Below are 19,288 nucleotides of genomic sequence, written 5' to 3' on the forward strand. Positions count from 1 at the left end.
GCGATGATAAGATATAATTTAGTTTTCATGGTCAATCTCCAGAGCAGGACAGATTAAGACCCATAATAATATCCTTGAAATAGCGCCAGAACATGTTCTGTTGAACATCAGTGCGGACAGTGTAGATGGACTAGTTACTTGAACACATACATATATTGTTCTCTAAATGAACACATACATATATTGTTCTCTAAATGAACACCAATCTTTCATCTATCTGAACTAGGAGCCAGCCTTCATATGGAAATATCAAAAACATGTCTTCAAAACACTACAACACAGTAGCTGATTCAATTCAAATTTAATTGTAATTTCAAATGGAATTTAATTATTTCTCAGTCATAAATAAACTTGAAAAAAACTTAAAACATTGTTTCTATTAATTATAAATCTAGACTGAAGAGAAAGTTCAAAGGTCAACCAACTCCAAACAAAGCACAAGCAAATGAGTTATCAAATGTACATATTTAAATCATAGCATGGTCTAGACAAAAATAAATCAGCTTTAGCACTGACCTGCATTTTAACACAATTTATTTAACCTACAATATGTTTAAATATTTGCATAAATAATGCAATATCATTACACAAGAGAACAAAAAAAAAGTATTAAAAAAAAATTAGAACATTAAATTTACTAATTAACTGGACAAATAAAACTATAATGACTAATTGTATTTTTTAAAATATGTATTGAATTATCAAACAAGCATGTAACAAAGTAACAACAATCAATGCAACGCAGAACAATGGGAATAAAAGGGGTGGGGATGGATGATAGAAAAAGATGGAACATATTTTGTGAACTCGTTCATAATTGTTGAGCAAATCATTTCATTGACTAAACATTTAGTTCTGTTAGCCTAACTTACAATACTGACCAACAAAGATGCCAGCTACTAGGTGTGGGGTTTGACTACATTGGTTTCAACCCAGGTCTGAACTGTATTTCAATATTTCTAACTCTCAAAACTCTGATCTTAACCTTCACTCAGATATCCACATCCCTAATAGTTTTCTTTTCACCCCAGGACTTGAGGCTCAATGACTATCTTCTTTCTGCTTTACTGCCGAGACTAATTTAATAACAGAATCCCCCTACGAATGAAAATGGCTGTGGAGTCTCGTTTGTCTCCTCAAAGTTTGTGTCCTATCTACTGGTACTATCAACTCTTATGCAATAAAGAAATATGACTTTCTCTTTGCATTCTGTCTCAGCAATAAAAAAAACAACAAAGATAGGAGCTTGAGACACCTGATAACTATGTCAATGGAGACCAAAGAATCCCATTCTAAATGCAGTTATAAATCTAACAAAAACCCAATCAACAAGTCTGCATATCCACAACCAACCAAAGCAGCAAGTCAAAGATTGTCAGAAACTCAACAACCAACCAAAACAGCAAGTCAAAGATTGTCAGATACTGAGTCAGACAGATACAGTGAGAAAAAAAATTAATTTATTTAAAATCTAAAATAAATGGAAGTAGATTTTTGATAATTTTTATAAAGAAAGTTTTTTTGTTAGAAATACTGAACAAAAATGAGGAAAACTCAACTTTTGGTTTCAAATACAATGTTAACTCATCTTTCTATCATTTAAATGACGTCTTCTGTGAATTCTAAGTCAAGTCTGGACGGGGCCAGATTTACCTATAGGCAACACAAGCTCTAGCTTAGAGCCCCCAAGGAATATCTAGCACTGACATATCTGGATTTACAAAGAGGACCCATGTCTCAAATAGCCCAAAGGGTTTTGTTCAAGTGGAAATACTGCACCAAGTTTGGAGTACAACGAAGGTGACCTGTGTGTCAACAATGTTGTTCACTTGTTGATGTGTGCAAAAAGGTCTTTCATTAGAAGCAAACAATCATGATAGTCAAGAATGGTATTTATTAGTTTACACACCCACAGAATCAAAAAAGCAGCCGGCACCATAGTGTCCAGTAGTTTTCACTCCACTATCTCCCCAAGATCAACTGTAATTTATGCAAGCTACCTTACATCCAGCAGTACACAGACCATCAAATAAAGCCTGGGACTTCATTCTCATCCAGCCCTGTATATATTGACACAAGGTCTAAATAGTGACTAAACCTACATGTCACCATGCTCCCAATGTATTACAAATGAATCCCTGACATCAATCTCTTTGGTAGTTCACTGATGGAAGTGACTTCCTACGTACAAGTTAAATATAACCAAAACTAAACATTGAAGTTAAGGTGATGAAAAACAAAAATGTCATTATTTAATAAACTTAAAGAATTAACTTATTCAATTAACTCAAAAACTAAAGAAATGTCTCAAGTCATTATGTAATTAAATCAAACTAAAAGAAATTTCATTTTAGAGAAAGATCCAACCAATCACACACATCTTAATACTTCTCAAAAAGCAATCCCAGACCAAGAACTACTCCTAGCCTCACTACACCCACACACATTCCTAATACCTGGTTTCATCCAACAGTCAACATGTTTCTTTTGGCTTCTTAAGAACTACACATTTCTGGCCAAACAAGAAGTGCATTCAACAAAGATCTGCTTTATCCTCAAAGGTATCCAGCTAATCCAATATTAGGCATACAATGGAAATACGCTTAGGATAATGTATGAATGGTGATATACAGGTGAGAATGGTGTGCATGAATGATACAGGTGAGAACTGATGTGTGTATGAATGATGATACATACAGGTGAGAACTGATGTGTGTATAAATGATGATTAACTCATAGAAACTGTATGAATGCAATAAATAGTTTAACACATGTTTTCTATCACAGCCACCAAAGTTATATTTCATAATATTGTGTTTCAAAATCTACTCTATGCCATAATAAAAATATTCATTGATAATCTGATCTGATAATGCTGAGTTTCAATGGTGTTATCAGACTACTGTAGGGTGGACATCAATAGGGCACTCAAGCATGGTCACAAAACAAACTGTGTACGTGTGTGTTGTTAATATTACTAAATATAATTTATTTTGTATGACTTTTTTATTATTTGTAATAATGTGTTGATAATTGTCTACTATAAAGTGCATGACAGTCCCAGCTTGGTGTAGAAAGTTGTATAAACTACAGTCAAATTGACTACTAAGCAAATGAGCATTTCTGAAATCCTTGAAAAATTAGTTTATGACCTTTGATACAATGGCCCTGAGGTTAGACTGAAGCTAAATACAGTACCCAGCTCATAGTAACAAAATTTCATGCTTAGAGACCATCAGCCTCGAACAATAAGCAATAGTATTGTTGAATGAGATCACCATGCCAGTACAAAGTAATGGAGCAGCAGGATTCTACAACAAACAAAGTTGAGTGTCAGCTAGAGAGCTGACATCTAAATAAATAGCATTATAATAGTGGACTCCTTAGTTGGGGAAAAAAAAAAAGATGAAAGACCAGTTATTGTTTCTTCTGTATCAACATCCAGTGTCTTTGTGAAAGGTGGAATCACTTTCAGACACAGCCTTCCAGGCTTTCAACAATCAATAAGTTACAGTTTAGGCCTGAGTCAGTTCAATAGAAACAAGTTCACTAAAAGGCTTCAACACAGCATTAATATAAGGGACATCATCTAATTCTTACAAGCAGGGGCAATACTACGTTAGCAAGCTAAGTTTCAAGAACATTCAGTAAATAGCCTTCACTCAATTCATGGTTAAGTTAAAGTTAAGATTCCATGTTGTTGGACCTACTGGTGTCAATGTAATTAACAAAATCATTCTCACAATGAGCTACTCAAGTAACCACAGTTTTAAGCTGCAAAATTTTAAAATTTCATGGTGCAACAATTATTGCACAGTGAAATACTATTTGTGCTTATCAAGTCTAACCATTTGTTTGTAAAATACTCTGAATCTGGCCACCTCAGAAAACTGTGGTTATTACAAATACTAAGAAGGACAAAAATCTACGATGCTCAGCAAACACACAAAGAAACAGCGCAAATAAATATTTCCAAAGTTTCAAAATAAAGATACAACACATTGCAGCTCAATCTAATCAACAGCTTTATGCCATTCTCATGACTCTGCTTGTATACATAATGTTCTAAGGTCCACAGTTTTAAGTCAATATTAATGTCCAGTGAACAAACAAACTGCTACAAAATCCAACACAAAGATCTTAAGACAAAATGGTTTCTTTCCCAGCACCTGGAACTGACTCTTGCAGATCACTTTGACCAAGTAAAGACATGACCACCCAGTTTAAGTTGATGACTTTGAAATTCAGTCCATGACTTGTCCACAGTAGCATTACAGGAGAGAAGCAGCGCCTCAAGGTCGTCCACATACTATCACAGCGTAATCTATGACACATTTTCATTATTAACTGACATTGGCACCTTGCTGTCACCATGAAGGAAACTAATTATAAACATCATCACATGCTAGCAGACAAACAAAATCTGTTGTTTTTTTTATGGTGGGAAGCTCAGCCATCAGCTACCATCGCTGGGATGCGGCCATCAGACGAAGCCCCAGGGCTAAGCTGTGATAATCGGAAGTAGCATCTCCGACACACCCGCTGAGGATTATTTAGGTGCTGGTCAGGAACTGGAGCTTTATTTCTGGAACAGGGGTCACAAAATATTTTACCACAGTTTCTGCAAAAGTAAAAATAAATAAATAATCATTTTACAAGAAAACTATTGTTTGAAAGGCATTGACTGACGACTACTATCCTATACTCTTAAGCGATCAATTTTTGTATGTATGTACGTATATATATTTATATATATATAAATTTTATTTCGAAAACTGCTCTAATGATTTTCTTTAAAATTTCAAGGTATGACATATTAATAAGAAAAAAAATCGCAACTCATTTGCCACATTGGGAAAACTCGAGGGCAACCGTTATTTTGGTTTTAAAATGTCTCATTATTGAAAAATTAATTTTGGCTAGAATGTTTTATGAATGAAAATTTTCTATATGGCGTCAAAGGGAAAAAACCTGACACTGCTTACGTCACTAAGTTATTTTTTTGCAAACAAGAACAAGTTTTAATGAATGAATTGGAACATTTGTAGATTGTGAAACTATGGAAGAAAAATAATGAATTGTTATTGTGTTTTATAGGCTTTATAAATTGTTTACACTTTAATTGTGTAGACCTGTAGGTAGCTTTTACTTTGTTATTATTTTGCTAGTGAATTATTGCAATGTGTTCAAGCTTTGAAGTATACTGTCCCATACCAGAACATAGGAAATAGTCATAACACAGCTTATCTACGCCTTACTTGCCCACACTGAACATGATACCCAGGGCCGGCCCAAACATTTGCAGGACCCTATGTGAAATGGATTGTGCGCGGCCCAGTCAGGGTAGGGATAAGGATAATAAGTGAAAATGAATTTGTCTTTGCGTTACATTTTTTAAATGAAAGCTGACAATGCTGTTTTTTTTATCACGCATAGTATTGGCATTTACCATGATTGACACCCCAAAATGACAATTTTGTCTTTTTTAAGGACATTTTATGAGTCTCGGGAGATTTCCAGGAGCTCCTTGAAACAAGGAGACCACGGGAACCCTATTATGAGTTATAATGGTTTAATTTAATAATTTACACCTAGAATTAGCGCTGGGTTTATGAAAGTTTGGGTGTAACAGAGATCCCCCAAAATAACGCTTCTTTAGATTACTAACGTGATGTTTTTAAGTCTATTAGGAAAAAATGCGCTATTTTACTTTGTTACAAGGTGCACGTTTTTACCCTATAATGAAAAGATTTTGCATCACTTGATGCTTCGTACTAAACTGTAATGAATATACTAATTGCAATATTAAATGTCAGAACGTAACCATTTTAGAAGTTACACTGCAAAGATTTTCTTCTGAGCCAATAATAGCCCATAGTTTTACGCAAAAGATGCAATGTAAAACATTACAACATGAGCTTTAATTTTCTATACTGTTGGGTGGGGGGGGGGCGGACTTAAGAGACTTTCTATTTAAATCGCCATGTTCAATTACATTGAGAACTAACAGAACGAAAAAGCAACTCTTCAGATTGATAGTTTTACCCAATCGTTCATTTTCCTAATTACAAAAATATTCCCAAAATGACTTCGGGTATATATCCTTCCTTAACAAATTTTCATCCGAGCGAGGCTTGGTCACCTGGTACTAGTCTTTAATTAAGCAATACAAGTCAATACAAGAAGTCACAAACATTTAGAGCTTGATCTCACTCTGAATGAGGGCCTAAACACAAATCATGTCTCTAGAGGTAGTTAGTCAAGAAATACAACTTTTTAAATAGACTTAGTTTTGAAACTTTTAGTGCAAAATATTGTAGAAACATCTCAATCACATTTAATGTAAAGAAAAAAATTCAGGAAAGTTAATTTTAAATGCATTTTAAATTTAAATTTTAAATCTATTTAAAGAAAATGTGTAAAAAGTCCTGCCACCAACAAAAATATTGCTTGCTACAGTGTTTCTCAAAACTTTGCCTGTGATGCTCCCCTTAATAACAAAACAAAACTTTGCTCCTGACTACCTTAGGCAAGTCTATAGCGAGTTTTACAATGAAACTTTTAAAACACAAATTTCACACTTTTCTTTGCAATCTGTTTGGAATCCCAATTAACCTAATGAATATTCATCAAGGCTAATCTGTTAAGTCTTCTGAAGCTGTCTTTTGTAGAAAATTTCCAAAATCTTTTGTATTATTTAGTGGAACGACAACAGCTCGTATCCCAAGCCAGCAAAAAGGTATTGATAAATGTGCACTCCTGGCAAGTACTATGCACCTTTTTTCATAATAGAAAAGCACGGTAGAATATATATTTACAATGCTCTTTTTTTTCATAATAGAAAAGCACAGGTAGAATATATATTTACAATGCTCTTTTTTTCATAATAGAAAAACACAGGTAGAATATATATTTACAATGCTCTTTTTTTCATAATAGAAAAGCACAGGTAGAATATATAAGTAAGAATAAGTGGGGTGGGCAGATATTGATGTGTCGTCCTGCACTCTGAGTTGTAAGAGTCATCTTACTAGAAAAAAAAATTAACTGAATGTCTGACCTGGTAGATTTAGAAACTTTGGCTAAATTTCAAAGCATATAAATCCACAAACTTGCCTGCAATGATGCTTGCGATTGCTAATTGTGAACAGGCAACTGCAGTCAGCACAGTGGGTCACAGCATCATCTGGAACCCACAAGACCATCTTAGACTCTGATTCCTCTATATTTTCCCAACTAGCATCTGATGCTGGGTTGCCGCAGGAGCCAAGTGAACATAACTCCCCACCATCTGAATCACTCACAATCTAAAAGAGATGTAACAAAAAACAGACATTAATCAAGAAAGTTTTCAAGTAAACCTTGACATTCAACCTCTACATTTGTATAAACCTTCAAACCAAGCATGACCTTTTTTTTTGTTGTTTTGTTTCCAATGGTCGCAACATGTGAGCTCTGGATTCCATTTAATATGTTTTCAAATATGTTATTTAATAAACTGTTATGTAATTCTACAAAGAATTTTGTTTGTTTTCTTAATCCAATATGAACAAAAAAATACTGTCTACATGTGACTTCTCCATTTTGTCCACAGTTTATTTGTTTTTTTTATTTCTAATCTTTACAACCTAAACTCAGAGAGAGGCATTCTAAAATGCATCAAATTTAAGTTGATTCAAAATTTATAAAACTGAGTACTCTATGTTCAAAACAAAACAACATGCAAATGTATAATAGAGAATGTTTATAATTGAAATGACTTTCTAAGCAAGCCAAAATTTTATGAAGCAATAACTTCCCAATTACAAGATGTGACACAAACATCTATACATTTTTGTTTCCTAAGGATGGCTTGATTAATCAGAGATCAGTAACAAGGCTAGGCTTAAAGAAAGCAGGAAAAGTGGTCTCCCACTATAGACAGTTACTACCACCTTCTGAAGCCAAAAATATATCACAAGTATTCAAATGTTTGAAAATGTCTAACTCCATGTTTTGCCTTTGTTTCAATTCTCTAAATATAAGTTAAATGTGTTTTTGCTATGGCTTCTACTTGTGTTTATGACAAGTGACAAGGTTAAATTTAATATTTTAACCACCAAAAAAAAACAACAACTCAATGACAATTGTGTTATATTTTAAAAAACAAAATAAACACTGGGCTTCCCTTCTGTCTATCTTATGTAAAGTAATAAAGAAACAAGAACAACAGAAGATTCAAGAGAATTCTAAATAATTTTAGTATGTGTGAGATGACAAAGGAATTGAAGCACTACAACAAGAGACTGAAAACCAATGTCTTACATTGTAATCCTCTAACAGAGCCAAGTTCTGTGGGTGAAGCTGCTGTAGTTTCTTGATCTGATTTTGGGCCTGCTTCAAGTACATGGTCAACTCATTGATCCTCCTTTCTTTGTCTAGTGTCATGTCCACCAGCAGCTCCTGCTTCTCGTCACAGATCTTGGTCAGGCCATCTATATCTATGTGATGATACTTCACACTGGCTAGACGCTCAAATGGTGGGGCATTCACCAATTTACACTGGGAATACAAAATCAAATACATAAACATCTAACAGTTAACTTTGCATTTATCGCCTTATGATTTTAAAAAGAGCTCTACTTCTATAATCAGCCAATATGTTTAAAAAATTGATTGGAAAATTTTTTTTGAAAAAGTAACACATGTTTTTGCTTTTAAATACCAGGTACAATAAATGAATGTCATGATAATGGAAGCATTAAGAAAAAAAAATGTATATATTTATTAAAATCAAGAATAACATTGTGATGGCTCACTTCAAGACCAACATAAATCTAGAACTTCACTGACTTCCCTGTAATCCCAAAATAAATCTAGAACTTCACTGACTTCTCTACAATCACAGTATAGATCTAGAACTTCACTGACCTCTACAATCCCAATATAAATCTAGAACTTCACTGACTTTTCTACAATCCCAATATAAATCTAGAACTTCACTGACTTCTCTACAATCCCAACATAGATCTAGAACAGTTTTTCTTCAAATTCTTTTTTTTTTTTAACTTCACAAATCATTCAAGAAAATGTGCTGCACAAGTTTTCAAGAAACAACATGGCAACAAAACTATTGCTCATTTAACTATTATGATCCTTTAGAAATAGAAGACTTGTTAAAATATTTTATTCAAATCATATACTTTAAATTTTTAGTGGGACAAAAATAGATTTGCTATATTGCTTGTTAACTACCCAACTGTTTTCTAATTGATTCAGAAATGCAAATGTGTGCACTATGAAGAGATGTTTACTAACAAAATGAAGAATAGAAGAGTACTGTCTCTTACATAACACATATACATGATGATAAACCATCAAATAATAATTAATCTTTTAGTTGTCAATATACACTATTCTAGGTTTTAAACCAAGGATACACAGTAACAGAAAAGACTGAGCTTACCTTTTTGACAAAAGAGTCACTCAGGTCTGATGTACTAGTAGATACTGTAGAACTTGGCCAACGTCTGCTCACCAAATCATTCCCACTTGAATGACGAAGTCTACCAGCATCAGACCAATGACCATGCCTGTCCCGAGGTGAGACACTCAGGTCTCGGCTGGCCCCTGAAGCCGCCTTGGCTTTCCTAGAGAACATGTTTGTCCTACCATTTATCTCAGCTATATCTGTGCAGTTTTCCTTATTCATTGGCACAATAGCTGCTGTCTGCTTCAAGCTCATTTCCATTATTTTGGTCTGACGCAACAGCGTTGGCGAATGAAGGTTACCTCCATCGAGCTCAAGCTCATCAATCAAAGTGTCGGTTGATTCAGAATTAATGTTTGACCTAAGGTCGTCAGCAGCTAGTTGACACCTGGCAGCTCCAGATTCAGGCTTGCCAGATTTCCCATTGCAGTAAATTAAGTTTGAGGAATCTTTCAGTAATTTGCCATTTATCACTTCTGTCAAACACTCCCCATTGAGGCCTGAAACACACTGTCCATTCAGGCTTGATAAACACTCACCATTGAAACCTGGTATAAACTGTCCATTAAGACCATTTCTAAAGTGAATTTCTTCTGCAGAGGAATGCTGATGGCCATCGTAGATGATATGCTGGCTTAGGTTCAACTGATTATTGAGGTGCTCCATGCATTGTCCATTTCCAGCTGCCTCATTCTGATAATGACAAGCTAAGTGCTCTGGTAGTGAGGAGACATGCCTGAGGTTACAGACATGCACACAGTCTCGACAAGGTGAGTGATTACAAGGGTGGACTATCTTGCTCATGCTACTACTGAGCACGCTCTTGTGGCCATTAACTACTGGTTCATGGAAGAGTCCGTTGGGTAAACTCTGAGATGAAAGCACACAAGTCTGGTATCTACAACACACAGGCTGCACTACATTTCTGGAACTGTCTAGAGGCTGTCCAGGTGAAGTCTCTAGAGGAGTGATTTCGCTAAATTTCAAGGGGCCATTTTTAATACTGACATCTGATAGCACGTCTTCAACGTTGGAATCTATTTCTTCTTTTATCCCATCCCCATTAGTCAGAGCTGTTAAAGTTATATCTGAATGTTTCACCGAGGTTGTCTGATGTTCTGGAGAGGAGTAGGTATCTTCATATAAAGGTGGAGGTTTGTGACAATGGTTTGCATTAGATGTCTTTAACAAGTCTGAGTTGTTGAGCTCCCAATGTGTTGCCTCAACACTCACTTCTCTGCCATTCTCTTCTGATGTGTTCACTACCTCTTCCTGCTGGGAGGACTGGGATTCAGAGGAAACAGATGTGGCTGCGGCTAATTCTGGACACTGACCTATGCTGGGAACACTGTTACGCCGCCCACTGTCCAATGTAGCCTTTGACAAGTCATCCATTGATCTGGCCAAATATACAAAACACAACTTTGAAAAATGCTTAAAGATAACTAGAATGTAAAAACATTCTTACCATAATTAAACCTCTAAAAACTCTACTTTAGATCGTCGTAAAAAAACAACAACAATGATGTCATTAGTCTTAATAAGTATATGCACATTAATTTAAGCAAAAAAAAAAAAGTTTAGCAAAAAAAAAACACACAGGAGACATTAGGCTTTACATCAACATGGGAAAGTTGCTTGGTGCTCACATCATAACAAAAACTACATATCAAGAATCCACAGCAAGGCTTTGAATCGCACATTTGAACAGATTGGGTTAAATGAGAATAATATTTACAGCTACCTTTAAACATTTGTAGAGATCAATTAATGTGGATGCAACAGAGATAATAGAACTATAAGCCTGTGATTAAAAATGGCCAGAGTCAGAGTGCTTTACAAGCTGCTAGAAGTCTTTCAAAAAAAAAAATTAAAGCATGACATCCATACATAAGCAAAATGCAGAAAGTAAAAAAAAAGAGAACAAACATCCAACTTTACAGCTAAGGGACCAGTGCAGCCAACAGTACGAGGTGTCTAGGAACATGTCTAAGGGACCAGTACAGCCAACAACAAGGGGTGTCTAAGAACATGTCTATCAAACTTGTTGAGAGATCACTGACATGATTCACTCACTTGGACCTGGGTAAGCCTTCCACTGGCACACCATCTTCACCTCCACCTCCACCAGAGGCAGAGTCCAGGTAAAAGTCTGTGTGTGGAAGTGGAGAAAGGCCTGCCATGTAGACTGTCTTCCACAATACAACCTCGTGTTCACTAAACCTGGCTGTCAAAACCTGTCACATAGTCAATATAACATATAGCCAGACATGATATCACATTATCTAATATATATATAAATATATATAGCTATGTGTGATGTAATGTAAGTATGTATGGAATAGAATCAAAAGCAGTCTTGATAAAATTTGAAATGAACATTCCTTACATCACAACTGAGACCATAATGAATATTTAATGTCCATCCCACAACAGGGGGGACCCTAGAAATATTATTTAAAAAAAAACAACCCTAAATTTATCTCTATTGAAGAATGAAACTGTTTAACAAATTAGGTAAATCCAATTTCACAGGATTTTATATTAGCTATGAATATTTCAGCTAAACTCCAATTAAAAAGTGTTGACAGAACATCTTGTAATGTTTGACATACATCTAAATCCAGTACACAAACTAAGGCTCGCAGGCCATATCCAGCTAGTATAAAATATGATCATATCAGAGCCATTGGCTTTTCACAAGACAAGAAATGCAAGATACTTGGCACTTAGATATGAAACTCTAACCAAACATGGCTGGGAATAATTGAATGAATGATAAGTGTTATATGTATGTATTTCAACTGGAACTTTTCAATTTAAAAAATATTTTTTTCATTTAGAAAAATGAACAGACTATGTAGTCCTACTTACCTTAGAAGTTGGTTTATACAACAAATTAACCAAATTAATATTATCTGGTCTTAACAAAGACCAAACAGAAGCAGTCTGTTGGCCAGAAGCTTCCCTTTCTTTCTGGCAGTTGTGTAAGAAGTTGCCAAATAAGCATGCTTGAGAGTGTTGAAGAAGTTTGATCTGCAAACACAAAGTCACATGAGAGAAGAAGGTGAAACAAATTTCATTTTCTAAAAACAAATGTCAGACACTTAGAATAATAATAATGATTTAGGACTAACTATCTAAACAGAATTAATTGGTCTAAGTTAAATATAATGTCACAATTCAGTGTGTAAACAAGAGAGAGTAAGAGTGGCCTTGTAACAAATGTGTATAATGTCATGCTTGACAGTACACAATATTGACTGAGATGCAGGGTTAAAGTATGCAGATTTTACTAGATGACAATTGATTTGCATAAACTAGATATAGGGTCAAAATAAAGGGAAGGTGAAAGTCCATTCTATCGGTGTCATGTCAGCAACTATCTAGAATGTCCAATATACATTACTAAATAAATGTGAAGCTTGCTATCTCAGGGGGTCAGTCATTGTTCAATGTCACTAGTCATTGTTCATGTTAGTTTGGTCATTTTTCAAGTATACAGTATTGGTTTATTGTTACTGATCTGCAATGAATTATTGATAATATGTATCTCTAATGTGTTATATTTTAACAATATTATTTTATGTCAGCTAAGTTATCATTGCGATTGACATTTTGGATTATTTATTCTGTTGATTTGAGTTAGAAGGCATTAAACTCTTGTACATAGCTCTGTATTTCTTCATTGTATCCTAGTGTGTAGTGTGTTGTATATTGTATATATACATAGGCACCTCCCAATCTGCACATCTCATATAAGTGTGGAGAAAATATAAAACTCTCTCTCCAAAACACATCAGACTGACATCAATTTTACATGAAGACCAAGTAGTTTTGTTTTAAGGAACTTGTTAAAGATTGTCTATGTCAGCGTTTCTCAAACTGTTGGGTGATGTTCTTTCAAGGGGGCACGACGCCCTAGCACAATAGGGGGGGGGGGGAGGAGGGGACGACAATGTTTCATCCTCTAATTAGGACCTTGAAAAATGTATACCACTTTCACAAGAGGCATCCTCATCAATCTTGACTAAAAACTCTTTAAAGAAAACATTTCAAAAATGATAATCTTTATGGTGACGACTTTGATGCAACAACAAAAAAGGTCTACAAGATGCCTTACCTAACAAAAAGATGAACTAACGACGATCACGCTTAATACAGACATCCCTCCAATTTCCTCGCATAATAAAATTGACCAGCGCGCCGTCCTTATTTATTAGACTTAATTAGACCTATGACTAGACTTTGTTTTTTTCTACCAGGATGAATTATGCACTCTTAATTCAAGAAAGTATTTCAATGTCGGCCCGCCCCACCCTTTTTTTTTTAACTTTAAAAATTTGTTGACGTACTCTACTTACTAAGAGAAAAAGACATTGTAGACAGAAAGAATTTCTGAAGCTTAGACTGCAGAGCTGTGCTGGGAGAGCTAACAGACTCCCTTGTTGTATGTAGGGAAACTTGCAACTATCTAGTAAGAGTTTTTTTTTTAAGCATGTAATAAACTTAAAATAACTTTTTTGTTTCTAAAACCAGAAAAATTGGCTTATAATAATATATATTTATGTTTCCTTTCCATTACATTCTTAAAACCTTCCAGATCTTACTGTGGGAGTTCACAGCTGGCTAATGGGGGGCAAGGACACAGTTGTTTTCATGGGGAGGCACCACCAGTAAAAGTTTGAGAAACACTGGTCAATACCAGATTGATAAAAACTCAAAATCAACTGACCAGATAGGCTTCACTAAACTGAAACTCAGCAGGATTCTGTAGGGTTAGCTGGTAGACACAGTCCAAGAACTGAAGAAAGATGGGGCTGACCTGGTTGGTATCTGTACAGTTTGGGTCGTGGCCGCCCCTCTCACCAAACTTGTGGCCAAAATGAAGCCACTCTCTTTCCACTACCACTTGAAAACCCTGAAAGACAAATTAAAAGTAAAGCTAACAACTGTAACCTGCATATATATATTCATTGTGTGTGACAATATTCTAAACACAATATAGTGTAAAGTGTAATTGAAAAAGAGGCCGGGGGAAGGAAGTAGGTCGCAGACTTTAACACTTTGGTACAAATACAGTTTTCCTCATTCAATTCAAGAAAACAAGTTAAAAAAAATAATTCATTGAGATCGAAGCAGTTTTCTATTCAAAATAACTTAGCCAGTATCAAGAAATGAGAGTGCTTGGGCTGTGAAATAACACCACTTACATGACAGACTAGTGATGGAAGAAGAGAGAAAGAGAAGCAACAATATATATATAACATCCATTGTATGATAGAAAATGTTTTCTTCTGACTAATGATTACCATCTAGTTTGTCCCAATTAGAGCTATAACAATAAACTATATATAACATGGGCATGTCATTTTCAATTCAGAGCTTTTTTTTTTGTTTATCAAAATTTATTTTCAAATCAAGAAATGTCCACTAATTATTCCTCATTGAAGAGCAATAAAAAAAGAAACATATTAGGTCTGATGAACCTTGTCTAAACTCAAGATTATTTGTGCAGATTTAAACAAATGTGACATCATGATTATGAAAAATAGAAAGGTTGTGATAGGCTGAAAAGTTTTAACTTCTACTAAACTATAAGCAAAACAATAATCAGAAATGAATTTGTTTTTTAATTTGACTCCATTAAAATGTATTAAAGTGCTAGAAATAACATCAGGACAAGTTTTCTGGCACTCAACTTACATCAAAGGTTCTGTAGTAAGGGTCCAACATAATCTCAGACAAGGAGACAATTTGGGATGTCCTATCCCAGCCATCAGAGCAGTGAACCAACACTGGTCTCTTCTTGTTGTGTATTAACTCTACAACTATGTTGGCCCCACGAAGCAAGGCAGATACGTAGGACAGCCACATACAGCCAGACAAAGCTTTATAGAACCTGACACATAAATAGTAGAAGTAATAAAATCTCAACATAAAACAATCTTCAATATGAAAAAAACAAACAATTTTCTTATGATGAATTTAGGTAATAAATATTCATGACAATAAACATAACTAAATAGCTTAAACTTTGGTAAACTATTGCCTAGTAATACACATTCTTATGAATTTTTTGTGCTACACATGTTTAATAGAATATTGGCCTTTTGAAATCACTACTGATTGAATAGCCTACCAATAACAAGTGAATGATATGGCTGGCTGCCAAAAGCAAAGGTCCTTGGTTTGAACTCTAGCAAAGACTGAGATAATTCTAGCAAAGACTGAGATGTTTATCGCAGCTTTTAAGTTCCCAAGCCCACCTTAAACTTAATACAATGTGGGGAGTTGAAGCAGTGGGTTTCAGAACACTTCTAAAATCATAGACCACATCGATGAACGAACTGGACATGACAAACAAGATTTAATATTTCAATAAAAAATTGTAACAATATTAACAAACTATGTCCAATTATCTTTGTGTCACAACACATATTGTTATGCGATGACTACTAGATTGGGTTCATAAAGTCAAAAGCTTAAGGCTTTTTAGAAGATAATTTTTTTTACTATTAATAGTAGTGATTACTTCAGCTGTAATTAAAAATGTCTATTGGTATATCATTTCCATCAACTGTAAATGTTTTCATCTAATAGTAAAGGTGAATAACTGGTGAGAAAAATGGTTTAGAACTAATGAAGTGTACAGGAAGTAAGAAAGTAGTTGTAAAAGTTGACTCACGTCCCCTCCACATAAGTATGACACAGTGCCCTAAGCTTGTTGAAACTGTCTCTAACATTGTGTATGTTGGCCAGGTCCAGGTGGATGATGTTACACTTGTAGATTACTGGAAGATGGAGAACACAGGAGACACATGAAACAATCACAAGAATGTAACATAAGTTCCAGCATAATGACCAGTCTGATAAATAGCTCACAGTACAGTACAGTTCACTTAGAGTACACAAGTCATTAGGCATGTTCACTAAACTTAAATCTCTTCCCTGTCACTCACCTTCGTCTTCAGTACCTCCACCTTTAAAACTATTTCCCCACACACCGGCCAAACTGCGGCAGTCAACAATAGCCAGCTTCCTATTGGTGCGAAGATCATCTGTCAAGCAAGCATGCAAGCGTGATATGTTTAGGCATCACTAGATCTATGTTTAGTCATTATTAACTAAAAGCTTTTATATGAATTTTTCTGTTGTGTTGTTTTTATAGGAGAAAAAGAGTCCTTGTAATCACACTGTGACACACTACAGAGATGTGGATAGTAAATGAGCTTGGTTTAGTACCTATTTGTTCTAGATCTATAGTAGTTGACAAGTTACTTTTTTAAATAAAATGATAATGACATTAACAAATGAAATAAAATGTCAGTAATGTAATAAAATGTAATATACAATGATTGATTTCTTTTTAATGTTTTAAGTCTTAGACAGTCTTAGTGTTTGTTGATGCTTTATTTAAACTGGTTGGGAGTACTCTTACTTGAGAGATTTTTTAAAAGAAAAAAAAAAAGGAAACAATGATGTTAATATGATGTCAACTCTTCAATAAGACCACACACACACAAAATGTGTGCACTTTTTCAGCCAACATTCTACACAAAAAGAAGTCTAATGTAAACTAGTACAGATTATAGAACATGTATGAGATGAATTTCTTTTCAGGAAGTCTTTTTAGCTCTATCAACCACTTATCACTTGCAGTAATTTGACTTTCACTAAATTTTTTTTCTTATTCAAAGCAAGATTTCTAAAATTGAGTTTTTTCTTAGGAATACTTATCCATTCTTAAGAAATTACCATATTTTAATTATGGTAACTCTAAGGAAATGGTGTTCAAATTCATATTTTTAAGGTTCATGTTAAAACAGAAAAAGCAAATATTATTTTTGATTCTTAATTAAAAACTACTAATGTTCTGGATAGATGTTATGTTAATTACAAATGTTTTCAATGTAATTTACCTGGAACTCAAAATATAAACACAAATAAATTAGATTGAAACTGAAAGTACAAATTGAAAGAAATACTTGGATTCTATTTTCTACTTGAAAACAAAAGGAAACACAACTGGATCCAAAAAAATCATAAAAAATATGGGAAAAGAAAAAAAAATCTTCTAGAAAAAAAAAATATTTAGAAAGCTCTCCAAATTATTGTAACTGCCGAAAACCAAATATACTGTTTCTGAGTCTCATTTAAGCTTTAGAATAGCAACTCAACAGAAACAGGACCCATGGCCTCCAGGGAATGGGAAGGGTGTTAAGTATCAAACATGGTCCTGAGGACCATTACCATAGTCATCTGCAATCAGGGAACTTAAGTCTGTTGGGTCAGATAAGTAGCTGAATAGCTCATCATCCCTGTTAGAGTTACCTCCACGGCTGTGGCTGCCCCCGTCCTGCTCCAACATTGGCATACCTGTGCGGCACAGCTCCTCCTGGGCCAATATATCTCTTTCCCTGACGATGAAACATAGGAGATAATTAAGCCAAATCAGACCATTCATATGCAGACTCGAGATTTATGAGTCAAAACTTTCAGCTAAATCAAACCATGCATATACAGGCTCAACAACATTTATCTCAGAACTTTAAGATAACTTAAATAGATAAGTATCTAGCATAAACTTTCAGACACCAAAAAATGTTTTGTGCTATGTGAAATTCAATAAAATGATCAAACATAAAGCCTATATTGTAATAGAAAAATGTCATATCCAATGCCTTAATCCTATTGAAACTAATAATTACCATCAATGAAAGTAGACATATTTGATATTTTAGGTTTTTAGCACATCAGCACAAGTCAGACCATGTCGCACCCACAATCCCTCAAGGGTCATTCCCCCGTCATATCCCAAGAGTTACATTCTACACAGTCAAGTCACTAAAACAAGATCTATTAACAGTTAAGATTGTAAAAATAGTAAAAAAAAAAAATTATTTTAATTCAACAACAATCTGTTGTAAATATTATATATTCATATTCTCTCTGTCGTATCAAAAATCAAACCCTTGCAGACAACCTCCACCTCTATTCAAAGAGTCTTTCAGTCCACACTAACAGCATGTAGCTTATGTACCCAGGCAAACAAGCAAAAGAAAAATTTGGGAGAAGTATGGTCCCATGACCTACACAATTTCTCAGAGGGCGTGTTCCAAATGTTTTGTCCATACATAAGTCAAAGAAAGCAAGACAATCTTAAATGATTGAGTGTAGATGTCAGGGTCAAAGGTCACTCACCTGTTGCAGGTATTGACTATTTCCTCGAGAAGACAAATGTCCATCTGATTTTGAAAGTAACCCAAACTGAAACCAAGAAAACTGGACAGTGGCTGGCTACTTCGAATGATGACCACACCAGATGTTCTGTCCCTGAATTTAAAAAAAAAAAAAAAAGCTTATCAGATTAAATGCATACCAGAGCACCTCACAAATGCTAGAGTTACTTACACATTAGAACACACGAGTGGTACAACTAAAATAGTACTTCAGCTTGAGTTTACCTCCAGACAACAGAAGGAAACCTTTTCATAGCTCTAAACTCCAGACTGCCTTTCAGTTTATCATCATCAAATGTAGCAGGTAAGATATGCTCCCTTGGGTATGTTGGACAGTACCTTAAATAAAACCATATAACACAGTGTCAAACATTTGGTCACTTTTAAGTTTTACTGTGTATTTAGCTGCTTCATTTTTTATGTTGTTTTTTGTCTGTCAATTTTTTCTGTCACACATTGAGCTATTAAATAATATTTTACTTTAGGATGAATGGGCTCTAATTGAAGCAAAAAAAAAATGCAAAGTGGGAAGCGTGGTTGAGAGGCTAAGTACGCTTGAACTTGGCTTCGCTACCTA

The 19,288-nt window shown here is 34.7% G+C and overlaps 1 protein-coding gene across 6 annotated transcripts in view; it reads right to left on the reverse strand.

Moving 5' to 3' along the window:
* Window positions 1-286: 286 nt before the first annotated feature.
* The window catches only part of LOC106078371 (myotubularin-related protein 4-like), a 53,936-nt gene continuing 34,934 nt past the window's right edge, over window positions 287-19,288 (reverse strand). For 5 of the 6 annotated variants that reach the window (XM_056007117.1, XM_056007113.1, XM_056007111.1 and 2 more), the window contains 13 exons: window positions 18,937-19,050; window positions 18,674-18,805; window positions 17,723-17,889; window positions 16,432-16,530; window positions 16,158-16,263; window positions 15,176-15,371; window positions 14,205-14,390; window positions 12,344-12,505; window positions 11,546-11,706; window positions 9,446-10,868; window positions 8,305-8,541; window positions 7,117-7,307; window positions 287-4,621 (listed from right to left, as the gene is read on the reverse strand). In XM_056007117.1, the coding sequence (XP_055863092.1) occupies window positions 4,450-4,621; window positions 7,117-7,307; window positions 8,305-8,541; window positions 9,446-10,868; window positions 11,546-11,706; window positions 12,344-12,505; window positions 14,205-14,390; window positions 15,176-15,371; window positions 16,158-16,263; window positions 16,432-16,530; window positions 17,723-17,889; window positions 18,674-18,805; window positions 18,937-19,050 (3,346 nt within the window). In that variant the 3' untranslated portion in view covers window positions 287-4,449. The remainder of the gene's footprint in view (window positions 4,622-7,116; window positions 7,308-8,304; window positions 8,542-9,445; window positions 10,869-11,545; window positions 11,707-12,343; window positions 12,506-14,204; window positions 14,391-15,175; window positions 15,372-16,157; window positions 16,264-16,431; window positions 16,531-17,722; window positions 17,890-18,673; window positions 18,806-18,936; window positions 19,051-19,288) is intronic. The other variant, XM_056007114.1, reaches the window with a different exon arrangement.

This window comes from Biomphalaria glabrata, chromosome 12, assembly GCF_947242115.1.
Source record: "Biomphalaria glabrata chromosome 12, xgBioGlab47.1, whole genome shotgun sequence".
NCBI classification, from domain to species: Eukaryota; Metazoa; Mollusca; class Gastropoda; family Planorbidae; genus Biomphalaria; species Biomphalaria glabrata.